The 21637-nt window shown below is 36.8% G+C and overlaps 1 protein-coding gene across 4 annotated transcripts in view; it reads right to left on the bottom strand.

Moving 5' to 3' along the window:
- TRAT1 (T cell receptor associated transmembrane adaptor 1) overlaps positions 1-21637 on the bottom strand; it is a 71519-nt gene that overhangs the window by 42681 nt on the left and 7201 nt on the right. For 3 of the 4 annotated variants that reach the window (XM_078146689.1, XM_020999901.2, XM_078146690.1), the window contains one exon: positions 13287-13397. The exons of the other annotated variant lie outside the window; for it this stretch is intronic. In XM_078146689.1, coding sequence (XP_078002815.1) covers positions 13287-13387 — 101 coding nt within the window. In that variant the 5' untranslated portion in view covers positions 13388-13397. Of the gene's footprint in view, positions 1-13286; positions 13398-21637 lie in introns of those variants that run through there. 4 annotated transcript variants of the gene reach the window in all.

Here is a 21637-nt window from a genome sequence, read left to right as displayed (position 1 = left end):
CTTCTTCTTCTTCTTCTTCTTCTTCTTCTTCTTCTTCTTCTTCTTCTCCTCCTCCTCCTCCTCCTCCTCCTCCTCTTCCTCCCCCTTCTTCTCCTATTCCTCTTCCTCTTCCTACTCTTGCTCCTCCATTTTTGGTTTCCTGGGCTAGTTCCTCTTCCTCTTCCTGCCCCTGTGAGAATAGACATTTCCTGAGGCTCTGTCCTCTTCCTAATCTCTTCTCTCCTTAGAGTCAGTTCTTTGACATTCTTATCCATTCTCATGGCTTCAATTTCAAGCTGACTCCTAAGTCTACACCTATACTCCCAAACTGAGCTTCAGTCCTGTATTTCCAGCTACTTATATATTTCTAACTGGATGTTCTACTTTCATATCAAACTAAGGATGTCCAAGTCAAGTCAACAATATTCATTTAGCACCTACTGTATTTCAGGAACTGTGCTAAACATTAGGGATACAAAGAAAGGGAAAAGCAATCCCTGTCCTTTAAAGAGATTACAGTCTAAGAGAGATAAAATCTGAACAACTAAGTGCAAACAAAATTTATACGGTACACATTGAAGATAATCCAAGAAAGAAGGCTCTAGCATTAAGGGAAACTGGCAAAGATGTTTTGTATGAGGTGGAATTTTAGATCAGACTTGAAAGATAGGTAAGTATGGAGGCAGAGATGAAGAGGGAGGGAATTCCAGGTATAGGGGATAGCCAATGAAAAGGCAAAGTCAGGAGTTGGATTGTTGAGCCCCAGAGTCCCTTATAGATGACACCTCACACCACCTGTGAGCAACAACAAGGAGGTCAGTGTCACTGAATCATAGAGCATATAGAGGGGAGTGAAATATAAGGAGAGTGGAAATATAAGAAGTCCAAGATTGAACATGCCCCAAACTTGGCACTCTGGCTCTAAACTTGTTCCTTTTTCTAACTTCCCTGATCCTGTTGATGGCACCATTATCCTCCCTGTCATCCAGACTCAACATCTTGGTACCATCTCTGAACCTTCCCTCCCCACGCACAATCAGTATGCTGTTTCCTATTGATTTTACTACCTGAAATCTCTCCTTTTATTCCCACTTCCATCTCCCTAATTTAGATCCTTATTAACTTCACTGGAACTGTTATAATAGCCTGCCTCCAGTCTGTCTCCTCTCTCTCCGTTCCAGAAATGGGTATGCCAAGGGTCAGGTGGAGGAGAACCCGTGTGCCCAATACTTCAAGAGGACAGAGCTTGCTTCATATGATTTCCCTGCTCTATTTAAGTATTTCACTGATCTTGGAGCTGATATCTGGCCACTTTCAAGGTTAAAAGACTGATGTGGAAGAAATGACAAAAACAATATTGTTGGAAGTAGCTACTCAAACCTTTCAGTCCTCTGTGTTTGACCTCTTATATGCTTAATAACTTTCTAATTTGTTTTAGCTACTTATATTCAAGTCTTATACTCTACTAGATTATAAACTTATTGAGGACAGGGACTCTTGCATCTTTCATCTTTATGTCTATCCTTAGCATGATGTAAGCACAGAGTTGGCACTGGGTAATTTAATTTAATACTATATTAATATAACCTGTTAATATTATTAATAAATACAATATGTATTGAAATGACAAATGTAATAGCTATAATCTAATCCAAATGTAGCATATATTCTAAAGTTGTAACAGATAATTGAGGTTCAACTGAGAGGTGGGGACTGAAGCTGAGATTTCACTGGTATAAGGAACTTACAAGCAAGGAACTTCTCTCTTTATTAACAAAGGTGAGCACTGTCTCTACAGCTTATAGTGACAGACAATTGCCTAGACTTCTGACAGTTTAAGTGAATTAGTCACACAGACAGTATGTGTCAGATGCAGGACTTGAATCCAGGTTTTCTTGGTTTCTAGACCTGCTTACTATACCATGTTTCTTCTCTAATTTAATAATAACTTTAATGGGGTTGAATTTAAGAAACTACAAAATACAAAAAATAATGCAATTGAGTGTGTCACCTTTAGCCTAGGATATCCTTTCATGGGAAATGGGGTTGAAATAATTGAGAACTACGGCAAGTAAAAACCTCACAATGCAATTTCATTTGGTATCAGACTACAGAATTATGTTGATGTCAATGGGATTATCACCAGCTGAGTTATTATTTGGGAAATCAAAAATAGGCTTTCAAAAAACTTTAAGTGAGAAACGTTTTAATTGGCAATATGTCAAGCAAGAAATAAAAAGAGAGGGTGGAGTGTGAAAAGCATTCTGAGTATTTGACCAAATGTTTTTCAAAAAGATAATAATGTAAAGCTGTTCCACTGAAAGTACTGGGGGAATGAATGTTTTTATGTGCCAAGTTGCACCAGTAATACCCTCTAGAGAAGAATTTAAAATGTTTCCATCGACCATCGCTAGAAAGGAATAAACAATAGGCTGAGTTGAAAGTGGATGGTCAGAGGAGGAAAGGTTGTGAGAAAGCTGAAATATTTCAAAATAAGCTGGAGTCCAGGTGAAAGCAGGAGCAATGATGCAATAAAGAAAACTATGAAGGACAACACACTTTAAGACAGATTCAGTGGAAAAGACAGTGGAAAGTTCATTTACATGCAAATTCCATGTGAATATTTGAATGCCTATATATGACTGGCAGATGGATTATCAATAGCATTGTAATTTTAGTTTTGAAATACTTATAAATAATCAACAATGCTTCATCCCTGCCTTCATTGCTTAAAAAAAAAAGGAACTAATGAGATGTGAAAAAATATCAGATGGTTTTGATAATTTGGAAATGTTATCTTACCTTAGTAGACAAAGGTGTGTATGGATGGGAGGAGGACTTGTGGATGTATTATTTTATGACTTAAAATGGTAATTATGGAATACACAGTAAAATGTGGAACTGAACTAAGCTTTAAACAATCCTATCGTGAATTTAGAGTCTCTACTGATTTGTGTAGGGACAGCTAGGTGGTGCAGTGGATAGAGTTCCAGAGCCTAGAGTTGGGAAGACCCATCTTCCTGAATTCAAATCCAGCCTCAGACACTTAGTAGCTGTGTGACCCTGGGCAAGTCACTTAACCCTGTTTTCCTCAGTTTCCTCATCTATAAAATGAGCTAGAGAAGGAAATGTCGAACCACTCCAGTATCTTTTCCCAAAAAAACCCAAATGGGGTCATGAAGAGTCAGGCATTACTGAAAATAACTGAACAACAGACTAAGTTGTGCCCGCTCACTGCTGAAAGGAATTGCTGGGCAGGTAAGAATATGAAAGAGACATTTTGCAACAAGATCAAGAAAAAGAATTTTTAAGACAGAATTGATTGAGACATACATTTCCTCTGTGCTTCACCTTGGGTTTTAGGGTTAAAGTAGAAACATGTAAAATACTGTTAGAGGTGTGAATTTCAGCGTTTCTCTAGAGATTTCAGTTGTACCTGGGTGTAGAACTGAAGAAAAATGCTTCTAATAAGTAAAATATGAAGTTTAAAAGAAATCTTTAATGAAGACAAGCAAAAGAAAATTCCAGGAGTTTTGGTTGGAGGGAAAAGTCATGGAAGTGCCATAGAGGGATAGTCTATCTACATACTTTTAAATTACAGAAAAATAAATTTCAGGCTTTAGATGGCTCTGAAGTTATGTAAAACACTAGGGAAACAACATGAGGCACTATTCCTACCCAGCTTGAGAGCTGGAACACTGGGACTCAAGCACTCAAGTTTGAGAGTCATAGATGCCTACGAGCCACCTGAGTATTCTTATGGTCCTATTTTCTGAACAAGGAACTTAAGAATCATGTTTGAGACTATGTGCCACGACCTCTTTCACCTCTATGTCTCACTGAAAAACAGTCTTCATCTGTCCATATCTTTCCAAAGTATGCAGCCTAACTCCGTCATAAAATCAGTTGTGGAGTGTTTTCATGTTTCATTGAGAGGCATGCACTCTGGCATTATACAGACAGAAGCATAATTTAACTCACAGGATACAGAGAAGTGGCCGTGGCCAAAGTGCACAGATGGCTGGAAGATCTAGATTCAAGTTCCGCCTTTAACCCATACTAACTGTGTGACCCTGATCAAGTCATTTAATATCAATGTCCAGATAACTTTCTAGGACTATAATGTGCATATCTACATTAGCAGAGTATGTTCCCTCGTTGGGAGCTCCCCATACCAGTCACAGGTTCTAATAAAACAAAACAGAACAGAACAAAAATCTCACCAAACTGAGAGGCTAGAGAGCCAGTCTCTGAATAAGAAAGGCCTGGTTTCACATCCTGCCTCTGACATATACTGCCTGTATAAACTTTGCTCTCGGTAAAAGAGAAAGGGAAAAAAAGTGAAAGAAAGAGAAAATGTTAATAATGCAGACTAAACTTTAAAGTGCATCTTGAAAATTTCTCCTCCTCCTCCTCCTCTTTCTTATTCTTCTCTTCCTCCTCCTTCTGTTTCCTTCTCCTTCTCCTTCTTCTTCTTCTCCTCCTCCTCCTCCTCCTCCTTCTTCTTCTTTTTCTTCTTCTTCTTCTTCTTCTTCTTCTTCTTCTTCTTCTTCTTCTTTGTTTGTGGAGAACTAGTAGTTAAACATTTACCAGTACATCCCTGACTCCAAGGCCAGAGTCCAGCATTTGAATGACTTAACTCCTCCAAGGCATGGTCTCTAGTTTCAGTAAGGAATATGTAGCAGCAGGGCATGGCAGGAAGATGGTTGGTGTAAAGCATGGTCAAGGGTCTGGGATTACATACATCTAGTGAGCTCTCAGCAATCAGGAGGTATCTTAGAATGGAGTTTCATAGAACTAAACACGATTAACTTCCCCCACCCCTTCCTAAAAATGAATAGGTAGGAAAAGGGAACAATAATTTTCTCTGTCTATAAATAAATCAACACCAACCATTTAAGAATAAAGTTCCACACTAAGGTAAGGAATTGTGCTTGAAGAGAAGGGAAAGTAGAAAGTAATATTTTGAGGCTTTTACATATTGCTACAGAGATCACTGAGGGTCCACTTACCTTACTTTCTATCTGATTAGAACTATGGCAATACCCTATTGCTGCTGTGATGGGCTTTTTCTGTTGTTGCCTTATTAAATTTACCAGCAAAATTTATTCCCTGCCTTTATGGCTGCACTAGCATTGCCCTTTACATAGGGCAATGCCACGTCCAATAACAGAAACACAAACTGAAAGATGACATGGCATTAAATGCACCCAGGGGAAGAAAATCTAACCAAGATGATGGAATAAGCCCTTCTTTGTATGTACCAGATGAAATCTTTTAGGGAACCATGCCCCCCCAAAAAAAAAACCTCTGGAAGGTGAACCAAGCTTCCTTCAAGAGCTGTTAAGCAGCAGGATTAAGAAGGAAAATGCTGTTAGCTATTAATGCAGAGTAAAAAAAAAAAAGAAAAATAATAAGAGCTGGAGGAAAATCTTAGCTGAGGCTGGAGAAGGGTTGGAAAGGAGAAATGATAAAGGGGAAACATATAGCTGAAGGTCTTTTGCAGTACATATTTGCAATACACTTAACTTTTCAATTCAATTTTTTAAATTAACAGACATTCATTTTCTCAATAAGCATGTTAACTATCCCTCTATCCAACTCATTGATAAAAAATGTTAAAAAGCACAGGATTGATCACAGACTGTGGGGGAGCTCTACTGGAGACTTTCTAAATTGAAATCGAACCATTAATGACTGCTCTTTGTGACTGAACATTCAACCAGTTCTGAACTATCCAACCACAGTTTCATCTAGCCTATATCCCTCCATCTTTTCCAGCAGAATAGCAGGAAAGACTTTGTCAAATGCTTTGCTAAAATATAGGTAAACTGCTATATATCAGTCCTTCAATGCCCACTTCATTGTATGATCCCCAGCATGAATCTCCCTTAGCTGGTGCAATCCAACTGATTTTCCTGTCTTTGTTTTCTTTGGTGCCATTTATACCTCCTTTATAAGCACCTAAGGTACCATGGTGCTAGGACCCAAGTGCAGTGGTTTTACTATCTTTGACGGAACAATCAGTTTGTTAAAATGACTTTTTAAAATCTTTTCCATTTTTCTTCTGCTTGTAGACTTTCTACCGTTTTCATCCTTAAATGCCCTTGGGATGCTTTTGCTTAGTTGGATATCTTTCCATGTATTCTTCAGACAGGTTTTATCTTCCACTGTTTCTCTTCGCTTTATTAAATAGTACAGCATATAATCAATTATCAGAGGGAAGATAAAGAAGGATCTGCTCTCAAGAGACCAGGTTCTTCATCCAAGGCTGTGGGACGCAAACACTCTGAAATTATGCACACAGAAACATAAGGCTCAACAAATAGTAATTTGGTGTGCTAAATTGTCCTAAAAATAGAGTAACCTATATAATCATATATTATAACTATAATTATAAATATGTTTTATAATTTCTATTATAAAATAAATATAATTTTAAGCATCAATAAATCACCAAGAAAAAAAGTTATCTAATTTAAAGGGGTAAAATGTTTGCAAACAAGGTCTAATACAGTGTTGCCTTTGGCATCTTCATATGGCAAATAAGTCAGATGACTACTGATTAAGACACTTTCTGGGTTCCTTTGATCTCCTTGTTGTGGTAATTAGCTTAGACTGATTAAACTTCTTGAAAAAGTATTATAATTTGTTTTAAATTCATTTCTGTTGTCCCTTTTATATTTTTTTTAAATTTTCAATCGCTTTAAATAATTCATGGTTCTATCATTTTAATTTTACTGTTTCTTCATTATCATTCTTTCTTATATGCTTCATTCTCCTCCTCCTCCTCCTTCTCCCATTCTTCCCCCTCTTGCTCTTCTTCTTGTCCTCCTCCCCCTCCTCCTCCTCCTCTTCTTGTTCCTCCTCCTCCTCCTCCTCCTCATCCTCCTCCTCCTCCTCATCCTCCTCCTCCTCCTCCTCCTTCTTCTTCTTCTTCTTCTTCTTCTTCTTCTTCTTCTTCTTCTTCTTCTTCTTCTTCATCTTCTGCTTCTTCTTCTGCTTCTCCTTCTTCTTTAAGAAAGAAAAAGTTCATGACATGGAACTGCATATACAGATGATACAAATCTTGAAAGGATGTTTAATACACTGAATGACAGAGTCAGGATTCAAAAAGGTTTTGGCAGGCTAGAACATGGGGAAAAATCTAAAATGATGGAATCTAAAGGAATTGTTTCAGTAAGTCAAATAAGGACTGAACTGGCAGCTCATATAAAATAAAAGAAATTCAGAAGAGACCTAAAATGTCTAAGGGCTTCTCTAGATAGTTAAATGGGGACTTCATCACAAATAAAGCTCAAAATAGACCAGAAACAATAAAGAACTACAATCACCCACACCCACACCCACACCCACACCCTCATCGTCATCCTCTCTCTCACACACACACAAGGGAAAAGGCATTGCAGCTGAAGGCTGGCAGAGAATAGCATCAGCTCCCAAAGAAGCCACATCATAGATGAACAGGAACAGAAGTAGATCAGTGAAGAAGCCACATCATACCCAATGATAAACAGATGTAGGCATAGAGGAGGTGCTGACATCTCATTGTGGGCAATCAGCAAAAACAGCTGCTTGACAGTACCACGATGGTGCCAGAGAACAATAGCAGCTCTGCAGAATCAGAAGCATGGGTTGTCCCAGCTTTGCACATTCTCTGGCTATAGAGGTTTCCTACAGTGGTGTCAAACTCAAATAAAAACAGATCCCAAGGGGTAGCATATTGACTTAGAAAACCACAAGTTGACATTATTAATATTATATTTTATTTATTTTTAAACATTTCCTAATTACATTTTAATTTGGTTTGAACCCCACTCAGCAATGAGTTTGACATCTCTGAGCCTATTTACATGTCCCTCCCCAGATGTCCCATGTTTTCTATGTGTATACCCCTCTATAAATTGCCGCTGGAGCTATAAACTAGAGTTGGAAGGTCCCCACCCACCCACTCATCCATGGGTAAGAAGGGTCATTGTTCCCCATGTTTCTTTACTAGTCATGTTATCTACGCTGATACTGTGATAAATTATGAGGGAGTATGCTTCTGTATCCATGAGAATTTTGCTGTCCCTTGTTTTTCTGTGTGGCTTGTCTTTAATAAAGACAATTAAAGGTTTTGTATAAGCTTATTGATTGAGTAATTGATTTTGAGCTACAATGTCCTCTGGTTCGTATAATAAAGGAAACGCACTGATGAAAGCTCATGAACTATGATTTTGAAAAGATACAGATTCACAGAATACCTCCTACCTGGCTTCCTTAGAGGCTTACATGTGAGGGAGCCCAGAGGAATATGTAAATATAAATGTATATATGCATATTGTCAAACCCCAATTTAAAAACAGAGTCTGTTCTAAGAAAGAGACAAATGAAATTAGGGTGCATGTGTCTGCTCTTTAAATTCTCTCAAGCTGGCTTGACATGCATTACATAGGAGGTCAGTCCAAAACTTGGTTCGGTTTGGGATTTGGGGATACAGGATTATATGTCCTTCAAAGTATGTGTTCCCAAGGGGTGCCAATCAACCCTGATTGGTCAACACACTGGGAGGTAGGCTATACTAAAATGAGGTCTTTTTGGTCAAGAGGGGCTGATTTCATCCCGCCATCCAGAGGACAGAGGAAATACCAGCCCCAGTGTTGGGCTATCTAAGCAGAAGAATCCATCTCCACCCAAATTTGAGCAGATTAAATCAATTTAGGCCTGGGTTGGAGTTTGACCAAGACAAGAATCAATGCAATCTTATTATCAGTAATGTTCTTCTGAAGAACTTTTCAAAAGGGGGCTGACTTGTAGGGGGAAGCTCTGAGAATCATTTTTCACTACATATATATATATATATATATATATATATATATATATATATACACACACATACACAGTTCTTTTATAATTAGTGATTGGTTATATACATGTAATATATTTATATATAAATTTTATATACTATATTTACACATATATAATTAATCTATAAATTTTTATATAACAGATCACTAATTATTAAAAACTATCCAGTTATGCATAAAATAAGAACATAGATCACATAAGCAAGTCATAAAAGCAAACATGAATAAGAGGCCAATGTTTCATAAATGCAAGAATACAAACTATTGGGGAATGAACTCTTTAATCAACACAAATGGCTGGAAAAGCAGGAAATATAAAAAAGATAACAAAACCGAAGTTAAATAGATTTGGAAAAGTTGGTACCATACCATCATGGTTAAAGAACATATACTTTCTGTATGTAACAATTTATAAACTATGACAGTAGGACATGACATGTTCTATTAGATTCAATCTCATTATTAGATAATTTGGCTTAATGGTTTTCAGGTTATAACATTTCAGAGGAGGGAGAGTATTTGGGTGTTCATTTGAACAAGCAAGCAAGCAGTTATTACTGTGATAGGAATTGTACTAAATGCTGGGGACACAAAGAAAAAGTCCTCAGATTCTGATGGTAAATATCTGTTGTGTCAAAAACGTATAAATTTTTTAAAGGGCTTCAGATAAGCATCAAGACAGAAAAAGAGGGATAGTGCTCATGTATTAACAGTAGGGGGATAGTGGATGGGCTGAATATTGCTCTGGTACTCTTTTTTTTTTAACTGAACCAAACTTGTCATTCCAATGTTATAAAAACTCCCTCTACCAAAGCAGTTCAGTACCTGCTCTGCAATTGTCTTAGAAAGTTGCCTGGGACACCACAGGTTAAGTGAGTTTCCAGAGTCACACAGTATGTGCTAAAGGCAAGACTTGAATCCTGACCTTCCAGACTTCAAGGTCAGTTTTGTATCCACTAGATCATGGTTGCCTCATTGGTATTAATGAAAACATTAAAACTCTTGAAAGTGGGCCTGAATCACACTGGGTAGATGTTTTATGGGCTTCACATAAGGACACAGAATGAAGTCTGTGATCTGTCCAGTAAAGAGAACAAACACAAATGGGTGATAAGACCATTGGTATACTGCTATAAAGAAATATAATATCTGACTACTTATCTTACAGCTCAGTTTCCTTACGTGTAAAATGGGAGCAGTACCTATCTTACAGAGTTGATTTAAGGATTGTAAGAGATAATATATATAGATAACTTTATAAACTAGAAAAGATTATGTAAATATGAATTCTTGTTATTGTTGTTATCAGTTCAATGCAAAACCCTGATCTTCCCTAGGACTAGGCTGAGAATTTTAAGGTAAAATAGGAATAAGACATTTTTATTCCTATAATGAAAAATAAAAATATGAAGGCTAAGGTCACATGATCATTCTGTAGTAAAGTCAAATTTTTATTTTTAGTTTTTCTGAAACTCTAAGTTCATAATGGTTTTGATTTTCAATAGGCCATGCCACCTTTAAAGTTATCCATTGTCATTGTTGGTCAGTTGTTTCAGTCATGTCCAACTCTTTGTGACCCCATTTGGGGTTTTCTTGGCAAAGATACTGGACGGCTTACCATTTCCTTCTCTAGCTCACTTTACAGATGAGGAAACTGAGACAAACAAGGTTAAGTGACTTGTTCATTGTCACACAGCTAGTAAGTTCTTGAGGCCACTTTTGAACACATTTGAAGATGAGTTTTCCTGACTTCCATCCTAGCACTCTATTCACTGTACTGCCTAGCTGTCCACAAAGTTGTCTCTTACAGGTTCTCAGACTGAAAAAGTAAATTCAACTAGTTTTTTTTTGAAAGGAGCAATACTATCTAATAAATTCCTGAATTTGGCTCTCCTATTTCAATTAGTTGTTTGAACAAAGCAAGTTTTTCAACATCTAAATGCATCAAAGAAAATAAATGGGACTTGAGCTACAATCCATAAAGTTACCATCTGGTGTCTTCTACATAGTATTAAGAATCCCTTCTGCTAAGATAAAAAAAATACTAAAAGCAATACTTTTTTTTCAAAAAGAACATTTTGAACTTAATGAGTACTGCATCAAAAATCAATAAAATATTTTAAAGCCTCATTTTAACAACGAAAAGCATAAAATATTTGAAGATTAGCTGTGATCCATATGAAGATATCATAAAATTGTATTGACAGAAATAATAGCATACGTAATTAGAGGAAAATTCAATGTGCATGCATAGGTCAGATCAATATAGTAAAAATGATAATGTTACAAACATTAACTTATTAGTCAATGTTAAAACTATTGGGTTTATTTGTATAACTAGAAAAAACACAATGGAGTTGATCTAAAAACATATAGGAAAGAATATCAAGGCTTTATGTGATGGCAGTGGAGAAATACATGAAGTTGGACTTGCCCTACAACATTTTAAAATAGTTCTAGTTAAAACTGTCTGTTATTGAGTTAAAGATAAGTAAAACAGAATGGAAATTCCCCAAATAGAACCAAATGCATACACGCCAACAAAATAAGGAAATTATTTTTTATTTAGTAAATATCCTGTGAACTTCTGGTCTACACTTCCTTAAAGGAATACATAGAGTAGGAGTTTTTAACCTTTTTTGTGACATGGACCCCTTTGATAGTTTGATGAAACCTTTGGACCACTTCTCAATACGTTTTCAAATATATAAAATAAAGTACAAAAATGTATAAATACCTAAAAAATAAAATAGGATAACAAAGAAAACCAATTATATTGAAAGAGAATTAGCAAGATACTTTAAAAAACAAGTTTATGAATCCCAGGTTAAAAACTCCAGAGATATATATGTGTGATACATATTAACTAAACCTAGAGCTATTTGTATGCATTAGCAAGAAAATGTATTTCCACTAAGAGGATGGAATTTTTCTTCCTTCTCTCTTCTATTCCTTCCCAACTAATTACAGCCCCTGCCACTGGTTGCCAGGTTTTATAATATAATATTCTAGGATCCAAAGCCAGAACAGGTCAGGATTTTAATAACAGCATATCCTGCTGAATTATACCCATACTGTGTGCATCACACAGGCCATTAATGCCTCTTTTCTATACTCCTAGATCCTGGGTGAGTTACAGAGTAGCACTGTCTGTTCTACAGCAATTCTGGGTGATTTAATCCAGCTTTAAATTTGGTCCTGGTCTAGAGAACCACAGAAAATCAGATTAGTACTTGATGAAGCCACCAAAAGTTGAACCTTGCACTGTCTTCCATTCCTGAATAAGATTAAATGGACACTTAAAATGTCATGTGGCTTCTTGATCTTCTCTATAAGCAGAATATCAGACTATCCATGACCATTCTAGAACTAAGAAATCTTCCAAGTGAGCCTTTGGACTAGGGCTACTCTGACATTGAATCTCCTGGGTCCATGTTTTTTTGCATATTACCCAAGTATAAGACCAAAAACTACAGTCTCTGTCCAGCTGATTAGGCAAGATTTTAAATTTAAGAGGATTTTCTTTTACATTCTAAACTTGTATTAAGATAGAAGGGAATTGTATTCCTTAGAAGGAAACAAAGTAAACCCATTTCTTTGCATACTGACAGGATTTCTAGAGATGAAAGTGACCACCATCTCAGTTACCCAGGTTCAAAACTTTTCTTCACCACACCCCAGATCCAATCAGGTGCCAATCCCTATCATTTCTAACTTTCCTCTCCGTCTAAAAACTAACTCATTCTGCTATCCTAGTTCAAGCTTTTACCATCAATTGCCTAGACTATCACAATAGTCCCCTAATTTATTTCTCTCCCTCGAAATTCTTCCTTCTCCAATCCATACTTTCAGAGTTGCCAAAACAATCCTTCTGAAGCATGCATGGGTCTGATCCTGCTACTTTCTCTTTCAAAAACCTTTATGGCTCCCATACTGCCTATAGGATGAAATACAAACTCATTCATCTCATAGTTAATGGCTGCCACAATCTGACTCCAGCTTGCCTTTTCTAGCCTAGCCTTATTTCATACGACTCCTATTCACATGCTCTACGTTATAGTCAAATTGGACTATTATCTATTCACCAAATTTGAAACATCTCCTACTTCCACACATTTGCACAGGCATTACAGACATGCCTCTAATGCACTCCTCTTCCTCTTTGGCTTTTAAAACTCTTATCTTCCTTCTAGGCTCAGTTCTAATAATACCCCTCTTTAACCCTCTGTCCTCCCCAACCTCTCTGTTGCTAACAGACTTTCTTTCTTCAAATCATAATATTGAATCCCCTCAGTCTCTTAAAAATAAGGGCTATTTCATTTTCGTCATTCTAACCCAAGTATCTCATATAGGGTCTTGGCATAGCATGCATGAAACAAATGTTGGTTGAATTAAATTAAAATACCTAATAGTTATGGTCATTTTAAAATTCTTTTGACTCCATCATGTCTGTCTTACCTTGTCGCTGCTTTTCCACCCAGTAGGAAACATTGAAGATTAAGGACATGATGAGTGACAAACCCAAGAAGGCTAAAAGTCCCCAAACAAAGATGGGACATGGATCATTTCCTGAAACAGACAGCAGACACACTTAGCATTAGATAATTGCTAGCTATTTTATTTTTAATTTGGCTCATCGAATAGTTGACGTTGTTATTTATTGCTTGAATGCTGGACAAATCCATTAAAAAAGTATTTAGTACTAACCAAAACTGTTCAGAAACCAAAGGCTGACACATCTTTGCATTTGTTCTCAGCATGTTATAGAATTAGTTAAGTAGCACTGGGTTTAAAATCAGCAAGATCTGAGTTTAAATCCAACCTCAGACACTAGCTTCATGACCTTAGGCAAGTCATTTAATCTCCCTCATTCTCAGTTTCCTCATCTGTAAAATGGGAGTATTAATAAAACCTACTCACAGGGTTGCTGTGAAGATCAGAGAGAATATTTGTAAAGCATTTTTCAAATCTTAAAATGCCATAAATAACTTCAAGCTGCTGTTAGTGTACTTAATGTAACTAATCACATAGAAAGGTGTTCCTTTGTATCAGTCTGACTACTTTAAGTGATACGGGTGGTCGGTTGTTGATTGAGTAGTTGATTGGTATAATTGATAATTGCAAAAACCAAATTTCCTTTACATCTTCCAATATCTTAAACCATTCTTCCTGTCCTACCACTTCTTTTCAACCTGTAGACTAGATTCCTAAAACCCTTCCGCTTTTTTTCCCATACAAATCGTAGACTCTCCAAGTTGGAAGATTCCTCATATACTTTAACAAAGGATAATCCAGCTTTTACTTAAAGACCTCCACTGATGGGGATCCCACTACCTCCCAAGGTATCTCATTCCACCTTTTGGTAGGAAGTTTTTGCCTGAACCTAAATCTGCCTCTTTGTAACTACTCTGTGACAACCCTTTAGCTACACAAAGACAGCTGTGTCCTCCTTACTAAGTCATCTTTCTCTGACACATTACCATCAAAATGAAAGCTAGCTACATGCATCTAAGAAAGGAAACAAAACAGTGAATAATCCATGGTTCCCTTCCATCCATCTAGGTGAAAAGAGAGTGTTGTTGGGTAGTAGGGCAAAGTCACCTTTGGAAACACAGAAGCTCCAGGAATCATGGCGGTGGACCTAAAGAACATCTCATAGACTGTACTGGATACTTTATGTATTTATAATGGACAACTAATTTATCTTCCCTTTCTCCTTACTATGATAGTCGCAAGCAGTTTCAGTTCCTACGCAATCAGAGACGGCGAAGAATAAATCTTACAGATGATATTGACTGGTTCCATATATGTGTACATGTGTGCATGTGTGTTGTTTGTCCTTTGTTTTTGAAGAGGATTAATGCACATATGCACATATATACATATATAAGTGGATATAGATATAGACATAGACATAGATGTAGATATAGATATAGATTAGATATAGATACAGATATAGATATAGATATATACACACATATCTTCTCTGTTAGACCATCCTAGTACCACTCTTCTCCCAAACAGTTAATGGTCTCCATTCCTTAATTTATCTTGTCGTATGCTTATCTGCAGTTTTATCAGTAGAATGTAAGCTCTTTAAGGGCAGGTGCTATTTCATTTTTTGTCACATACTCTGTGTGTGTGTGTGTGTGTGTGTGTGTGTGTGTGTGTGTGTAGGGAAATTGTGGCATGGTGGTCCAAGTTTTAGACTGAGAGTAAGGGGATCCATTTTCTAGTTCTAATCCTATTACTTCCTAGCTGGTTGACCCAGAGGTCACTTTATCTTTCTGATCCTCACTTTCCTCATTTATAAAACGAAAAGTTGGGCTAAGTATTCTCTAAAAGTCCTTCCAGTTCTACAATTCATGGTGTTGTCTATGATATGTGATTGTCAGGTAATGAAAATTTTTTCCTTGCCAAATATCCCAGATGTTATCCAAATGAGCATTGTCATACAAAGCAGGCATCTCAAGCACCTTACATTTGTCCCACAGATGCCTTAATTGTTTAAAACAGTGTTAGTCTTTAATACTCATAAGGAAAGTGATCTCAGCCTTCAAGGACTTTTGAATATTTCCAAAAATCAAATTCACCATAAAAAGATGAAAAGTTTGGTATCATTGAAAACATTCAAAAGAACCATCAGGAACTATTTTCCTTGTGTGAAGGAAGGATTCTATCCTTTATGGAAATTAGGGGGAAGATGTTAGGGTGGTAGGTTCTGAAGCTGTGCGCAGGCAGGCATGACAAACAGGTCCCAGACCAGAAAACCCTGCTCTGCCAAAACACAAAAAGACATGACCAACCCTCTGGATCCAGGAGCCTATGGAAGGGAATCCCAAGGAATTCCACCAATTCACACATGCAGATTATTGGTAATTAAATACTGTTCTATTCTTCTTCTGTTATCTGCTCTTGCTTCTATCTTTTGAAGATGTCTTTTAAAAACCTAAGCTTGTTGATGAGTTCACTATGCATTCCCATCAGTCACTTTTGACTTTACCTTCTCCTCTGATTGGAATTGTTTTCCTTTGTGTCTTCAGAAATTTATTCTTACAAATATCCCATTCCTCTTAGGTTGACTTCCCCTTTAGAAATTAGTCCATAGGCTCCTACCTCTTCTTACTCTGAACTTCTTGAAATTTGTTGAACCCGGCCTCAGACGCTTACTAGCTGTGTGACCTGGGCAAGTCACTTTCCCCTATTTGCCTCAGTTTCCTCATCTGTAAAATGATTTGGAGAAGGAAATGACAAAAACCACTCTAGTATCTTTGCCATGAAAACTCCAAATGGGGTCACAAAAAGTCAGAAACAACTGCACAAGGGTTGGAAAGTGAAAAACTATCAGTGTGTCTTCAGCCATGTTTGAAAGAAAAAATAAGCTTCACCCATTGACACAAGTATTCCAGTCAGCCTAGCAAATATATACCTATGACGGATAAGGTTTATCTATTTTTAGCTTACATTTATATAACAACTTGTAGTTACAACACACTTCCACATACATTATCTCATTTAATGTTTGCAACAATTACGCAAGGTAGGCACTGAAGTATGATATTCTTAATTTGCACATGAGGAAACTTATGTTGAGAGATTATGATTTGTCTAGAGTTGCATAGTTAATAAGTAGAAAACTCAAATCTACATCTTTTGATTCCAAGTCCCATGTTCTTTCTATTTCACCAAAATTGTTTGTCAAATCATCTTCTTCAAAAATCATCTCGCCAATGAATTCAATCAAATTCTTCAATGGATTACATTATTTCTTTGGTGTGGACATTCCCTTTAGCTACATACATCACACACCACCCTTCCCTAACTTAGCATGCAGTCTCTTGGAAATTAGCAGAGTTACCAGGGCTCAAAAAATTCACCAGAGCACAGCTTGCCCAGGGAAGGGATAAAGGGTCACAAATGAAACAGAATGAGCAAAGCAAAACCACCTGAAATAAAAAATAAAAAATGTTTTGAGAGAGGCATGTCCAAAGAATGTGGGGAGAAGAATGGAGGAGGATTGATCCATGTATGTATCTTGTGATTGATGAATGTATAAAGACGGCACCTGGTGCACAAAAGAACAGCACTGGAATGGTGGTAATCTAAGGGAGTTATATCATCGTGTTAGAAGTTTTGTAATGAATATAAGTAATAAAGCACTAGACTGAGATTTCATGTGACTCCTTTCCCTCTTTCCATTCCCAAGAGTTAGGCTTTTTTTTATTTGATTCATAAAATTAGTCATTTGTACATTCTTTATGTTTAACTTTTTAAGAAAAAATTTGTAAGAGTTTAAAAAAAAATCACCAGCCTGAAACCCAATTGGTGGTGAACCTCTGAAATTCATTAGACTGGAACTCAGATAATGCATATACAATCCATGACTGTGACTATATTCAAAGCCTTTCTAGCTTGGCAGTGTGTGACAGAGTTTATATTCCTCTTTTCTAGCCTCCAAGAACCCTGAGCCAGGACTTTAGAGAAGCAATTATAGTCATTAATGATAGCTCACTAGATAGGGGATAGGTGAAGGACCCATTAATAAATGGGGGTGGGGTGAAAACAAAAGACCCCAACTTCCTCATCCCTTATTCCCCCTGGGACGAGCTCATAAAATCGGATCCCTCAAAGCTGAGAACCAGACAGGAGAGCACAGAAATAATAGCAGCATCTGAGAGCCCTCCTTTAAAAAAAAAAAAAGCCTACCACCCTCCTGACCTACATGACTATACTTAATTTGCTGTAATTCCCATATTTTTCAATTAAGTAAGCTGAAAATCCTAATTTTTATAGAAATTACAACCAACACTGGTGATGATATGATTCTCGCTATTATGCTGTCAAATGGAAGTGTTCTTTCCCCTTTTCAAATGAAATGGAGCTTTGAAATAATTGTACTAGTCCATTAACTCCCTCTAGAAGATAATTTTGCTCGTAGCCACAACGCAACAATCAGCTTAGTGCTATAAAGCTGCATTTACATGGAGAGAGCTTTAGGGAAAATCCTAATAGTCATTGTAAAACATACCATCAACACCACAGCAGAATTTGGATCATTTTGTATATTCCTTTGAGAGTGGGAAACCTATTTAATGTAACATGATAAATATTCCTCATGTACTGTTCAAATGCCTTCTCAGGAGGCTTAAAAAAAAAACAAAACATGGATTCTCACCTGTCTGAGATTGTTTAGATGTCATGTAACCTAAAGTCAGAGGGATGTTCCAAATGAGAAGATTAAATGTAATCAATGTAGATTAGCTAAAGAACTTGAAGACTGTCACTTGATAAACGTTTTTTGAAATGAAATGAAAGTGTTTTGTAACCATAGATAGCACTATATAAATGGAACTTACTATTTTGTCTTTTCATCTTTATGTTCAACGGAATTTAGACAAAAACTGTGCCAGGACGAGTTGTGATCTTGTTACTGTCCTTTTTATGGTTTTCAAAACATTTTGCAAATTTGAAAGAATTATATAAAAGTTATTATTATCATTACTGTTTGGCGAATTATCATGAAGGTGGTGTAATTGATTTTTTTTAATTGAATAAAAGCATTGGGGTGAAAGAATGGAGGAAAAGAGAAATAATGAAGAGGGCCAAGCAAAGGAACACTTCTTAAAATAATACAATAAAGTTACTAAAAACATGAGATTGGAGAGAAGGAATACAGTAAAGGATTTTTAGTATTTACTCAACTAGATAGAGAGAAGGGATAAAAGAGAGGGAGAAATGGCAAAATAGGAAAAGGAAATTAGTCATTTAAATAGATTCAAAGAACTTGGAATAGGATAGGCAAATGAGAGAAGGAAAGAATATACTACTACTACTACTACTACTACTACTACTAACTACTACCACCTCCCCGATTTACTACTACCTAAAATGCCTTCCTTCTCTAAATCTATGCCCCTCTATTTGAGCAAATAACAATGGTTACTTAGACGAAGAAAAAAAACACTAATGAATTACCTCATTTTTTTTCCTTTAGGGGTCCTTTAGCTGTGAAAATATGTGTTGATCCTTATTATCCTACAAATCCTGTAATTTTCTTCTAATGATCCCTTAATCCCTTCAGAGATGAGACCAAGACATCCTCATGTTCCCAAACACTTTCTTTAGTCCCCGGCATGCAATGCTAGACTCATAGTTTCTCGTAAATAGTAATATGTAATTCTTTATAGGTAATTCTACAGAGGGTGCTACTAACAGTCTCTCAACAGTAAAACGTGAGATTTTGCAGTCATGATGAGTTTGTGCTAAACTATCCATTCACTTTATCCATGAATCTTATGACCAATGGCACATCATCACCAAAAAAGTGTTAGAATAATAATTTTGGAACTATGGGAACTTAAAGAAATCATCTAACCTGAGGCTTCTCAATCTAGTATATATGTACCCTCAATGTTGTACAAAAAGCTTGGCATGAGGGGATGGTGAATACTTAGTAAATAATTATATCAGCCTATTGAAATATTCCAAAAGTAGTCGTGTTAATGAAAAAAAATTGATTTGTAGGGAGAAGGTGAAGAAATAGAGTGGGGAAGGGAAGAGAACATCATAATACATCTGAAAAATTTGGGACATTTAAAGAAATAATTCCTACTAACCAAATCCAAAACAATGAGATTTATACACTGAACTATTTTCGTGTCAAGCTAAGAAAAAATAACCCCGTAAAACATAAGCTAACAGGTTTTCTAAATAGCTGGAAACTCTGAAACAATTGCCAATTAATAAAATCAAAAAATATAATATACTCTTGGAGAAGCCTATCCCATTCTGATTAAAGGTGACCATAAGGCATTTGTTCCATTTATAACAACATCTCTTCGTGAATTAGGAATCTCAGCCCTGTTCTTAGTCAAATCCATAGGAAGAAACAAACAGGGGGCTGATCATGATGTGCAGATGTATCTTTCGAAAACTATGCCCGGAGTAAAAGTGTTAGTTAATAAGGAACAAAATAGAGGCAGAGCCAAGATGGCAGAGTAGCAGGAGGAAGTACCATGAGCTGTCCACTAAAAACTCCTCCAAACAGATCTAGAAAATACACCAGACCGAATCTGCATGGGGAAATCCCAGAAAAAGTCATGTCCCAGGTTGGCATAGTGAGACAGTCACAGAGAGGTCTGTAGACACCAAAGATGGGGCCTGGACATTCCCAAGGACTGTGCCCAAGGTAATGACAAGGCCGAGTATGGGAACAAGTGTCAGCTTTGTTGCCCACTACCCTCTTCAGACCTAGGACCAACTGAGAAGGGGGCCAATGCCCAGAGGTGAGGAGCAGTCATAGGCTCTAGCCTGTGTACTGAGCAAGGAGGAAGTTAAGCAGCAAACAGCACCCATGTGGCTCAGGCTCCAGAGCTGAGGGTGGTCTCAGTTCCAGTTTCTAGCCCAATCTAAAGCCTGTAAAGGAATAACTAGGGAAGGAATTCCAGACCAAAAGACAGACTACCATTCTGTCATTCAGAATCAGCATAGCATTCCAGGTGACTGACAGTGCCTAAGTCCAACAGCAGTGTACTACTGCTCAGACCCGAACCCATGAACCTGTAGATATCAGACCAGGGCAGTAGCGATCAGTCTTGCCCTAGATCAGACCACTATGGGAGCACTCAAAGCCTGCAAGCCCCCAGCCTGAACTGTCCTTAAGAGCCTGGAATAACACAACACTCAATACACTAAGAAAACAGCAACAAGGCCAGTTTAGACTCTGCAGAAGTGAGCAAAGTCTGGCCCGAGTCAGAAAGGAGGCTGAAAGAATGAGCAAACAAAAAAGAATCCCACCCAGAAAAGGCTATTATAGTGACAAAGACATTTAAGGTACAAACCCACAAGAGAATGACTCTAAAACATTTACAAACAAAGCCTCAAAAAACACAGCTTGGGTACAAACTCAACTAGAATTCCTAGAAGAGATTAACCAAATGTTTAAAAATAGTTTGGGGGTTTGGGGCTGTTTCCTTTTTTTTTTTTCTTTTTCTTTTTTTTTTTTACAAATTAAATGAGAGTACTAAAGCAAAAAATATTGAGAAAGAAATTAAAGCAATGAGAGAAAGAATTAAAAAGGAAATCATCAGTTTGACACAAGAGATTCATATCTTGCCCATGCAACAAATTCCGAAATGACTCCATGCAACAATCAGAAATGATAAAAACAAAGTCAAAAGAAAGAGGAAGAAGAAGAAGAAGTAAACTATCTCCCAACAAAAATTACTAAACAAATTGAGGAGAAAAAAAATAAGAATCATTGGACTACGTGGAAGTCAGGACCAATGAAAAAAGCCTAACCTTCCTTTCAAGAAATCTTAAAAGAAAATTGCCTAGATCTCTTACAACCAGAGGTCAAACTGAAAATAGGAAGAATCCAACAGTCACTTCTCGAAAGAAACCCCAAATGAAATCTCCAGGAACATTACAACCAAACCCTGGAGCTTCCAGGTCAAAGAAAATAATACTGCAAACAGCCAGAAAGAAATATTTCAAATACTAAGGAGCCACAGTTAGGATCACACACAATTTAGCAACCATCACTCTATAGAAGTGGAGAGCTTGGAATATGACATTCCAGAAGACAAAGGTTTACTGTAAAGAATAATAAAATTTAGTATAATCTTACAGGGGAATAATAGATCTTTAATGAAATAGAAGATTTCAACATATTCCTGATGAAAACACCAGAACTATGTAGAAACTTTTTAAAGTTAAAACACAGGAGTTAATAGTAAATAGGAGTTAATAATAAAAAGATAAATATGAATAAATAATGATAAAGGACCAAAGATAAGATTCTCATCTTC

The sequence above is a fragment of the Phascolarctos cinereus genome, unplaced genomic scaffold (assembly GCF_003287225.1).
Source record: "Phascolarctos cinereus isolate Bilbo 61053 unplaced genomic scaffold, phaCin_HiC Scaffold_726;HRSCAF=1367, whole genome shotgun sequence".
Lineage (NCBI taxonomy): Eukaryota > Metazoa > Chordata > Mammalia > Diprotodontia > Phascolarctidae > Phascolarctos > Phascolarctos cinereus.
Note: the sequence above shows the minus strand (reverse complement) of the source record. Positions and strands in the feature narration are given on the sequence as shown.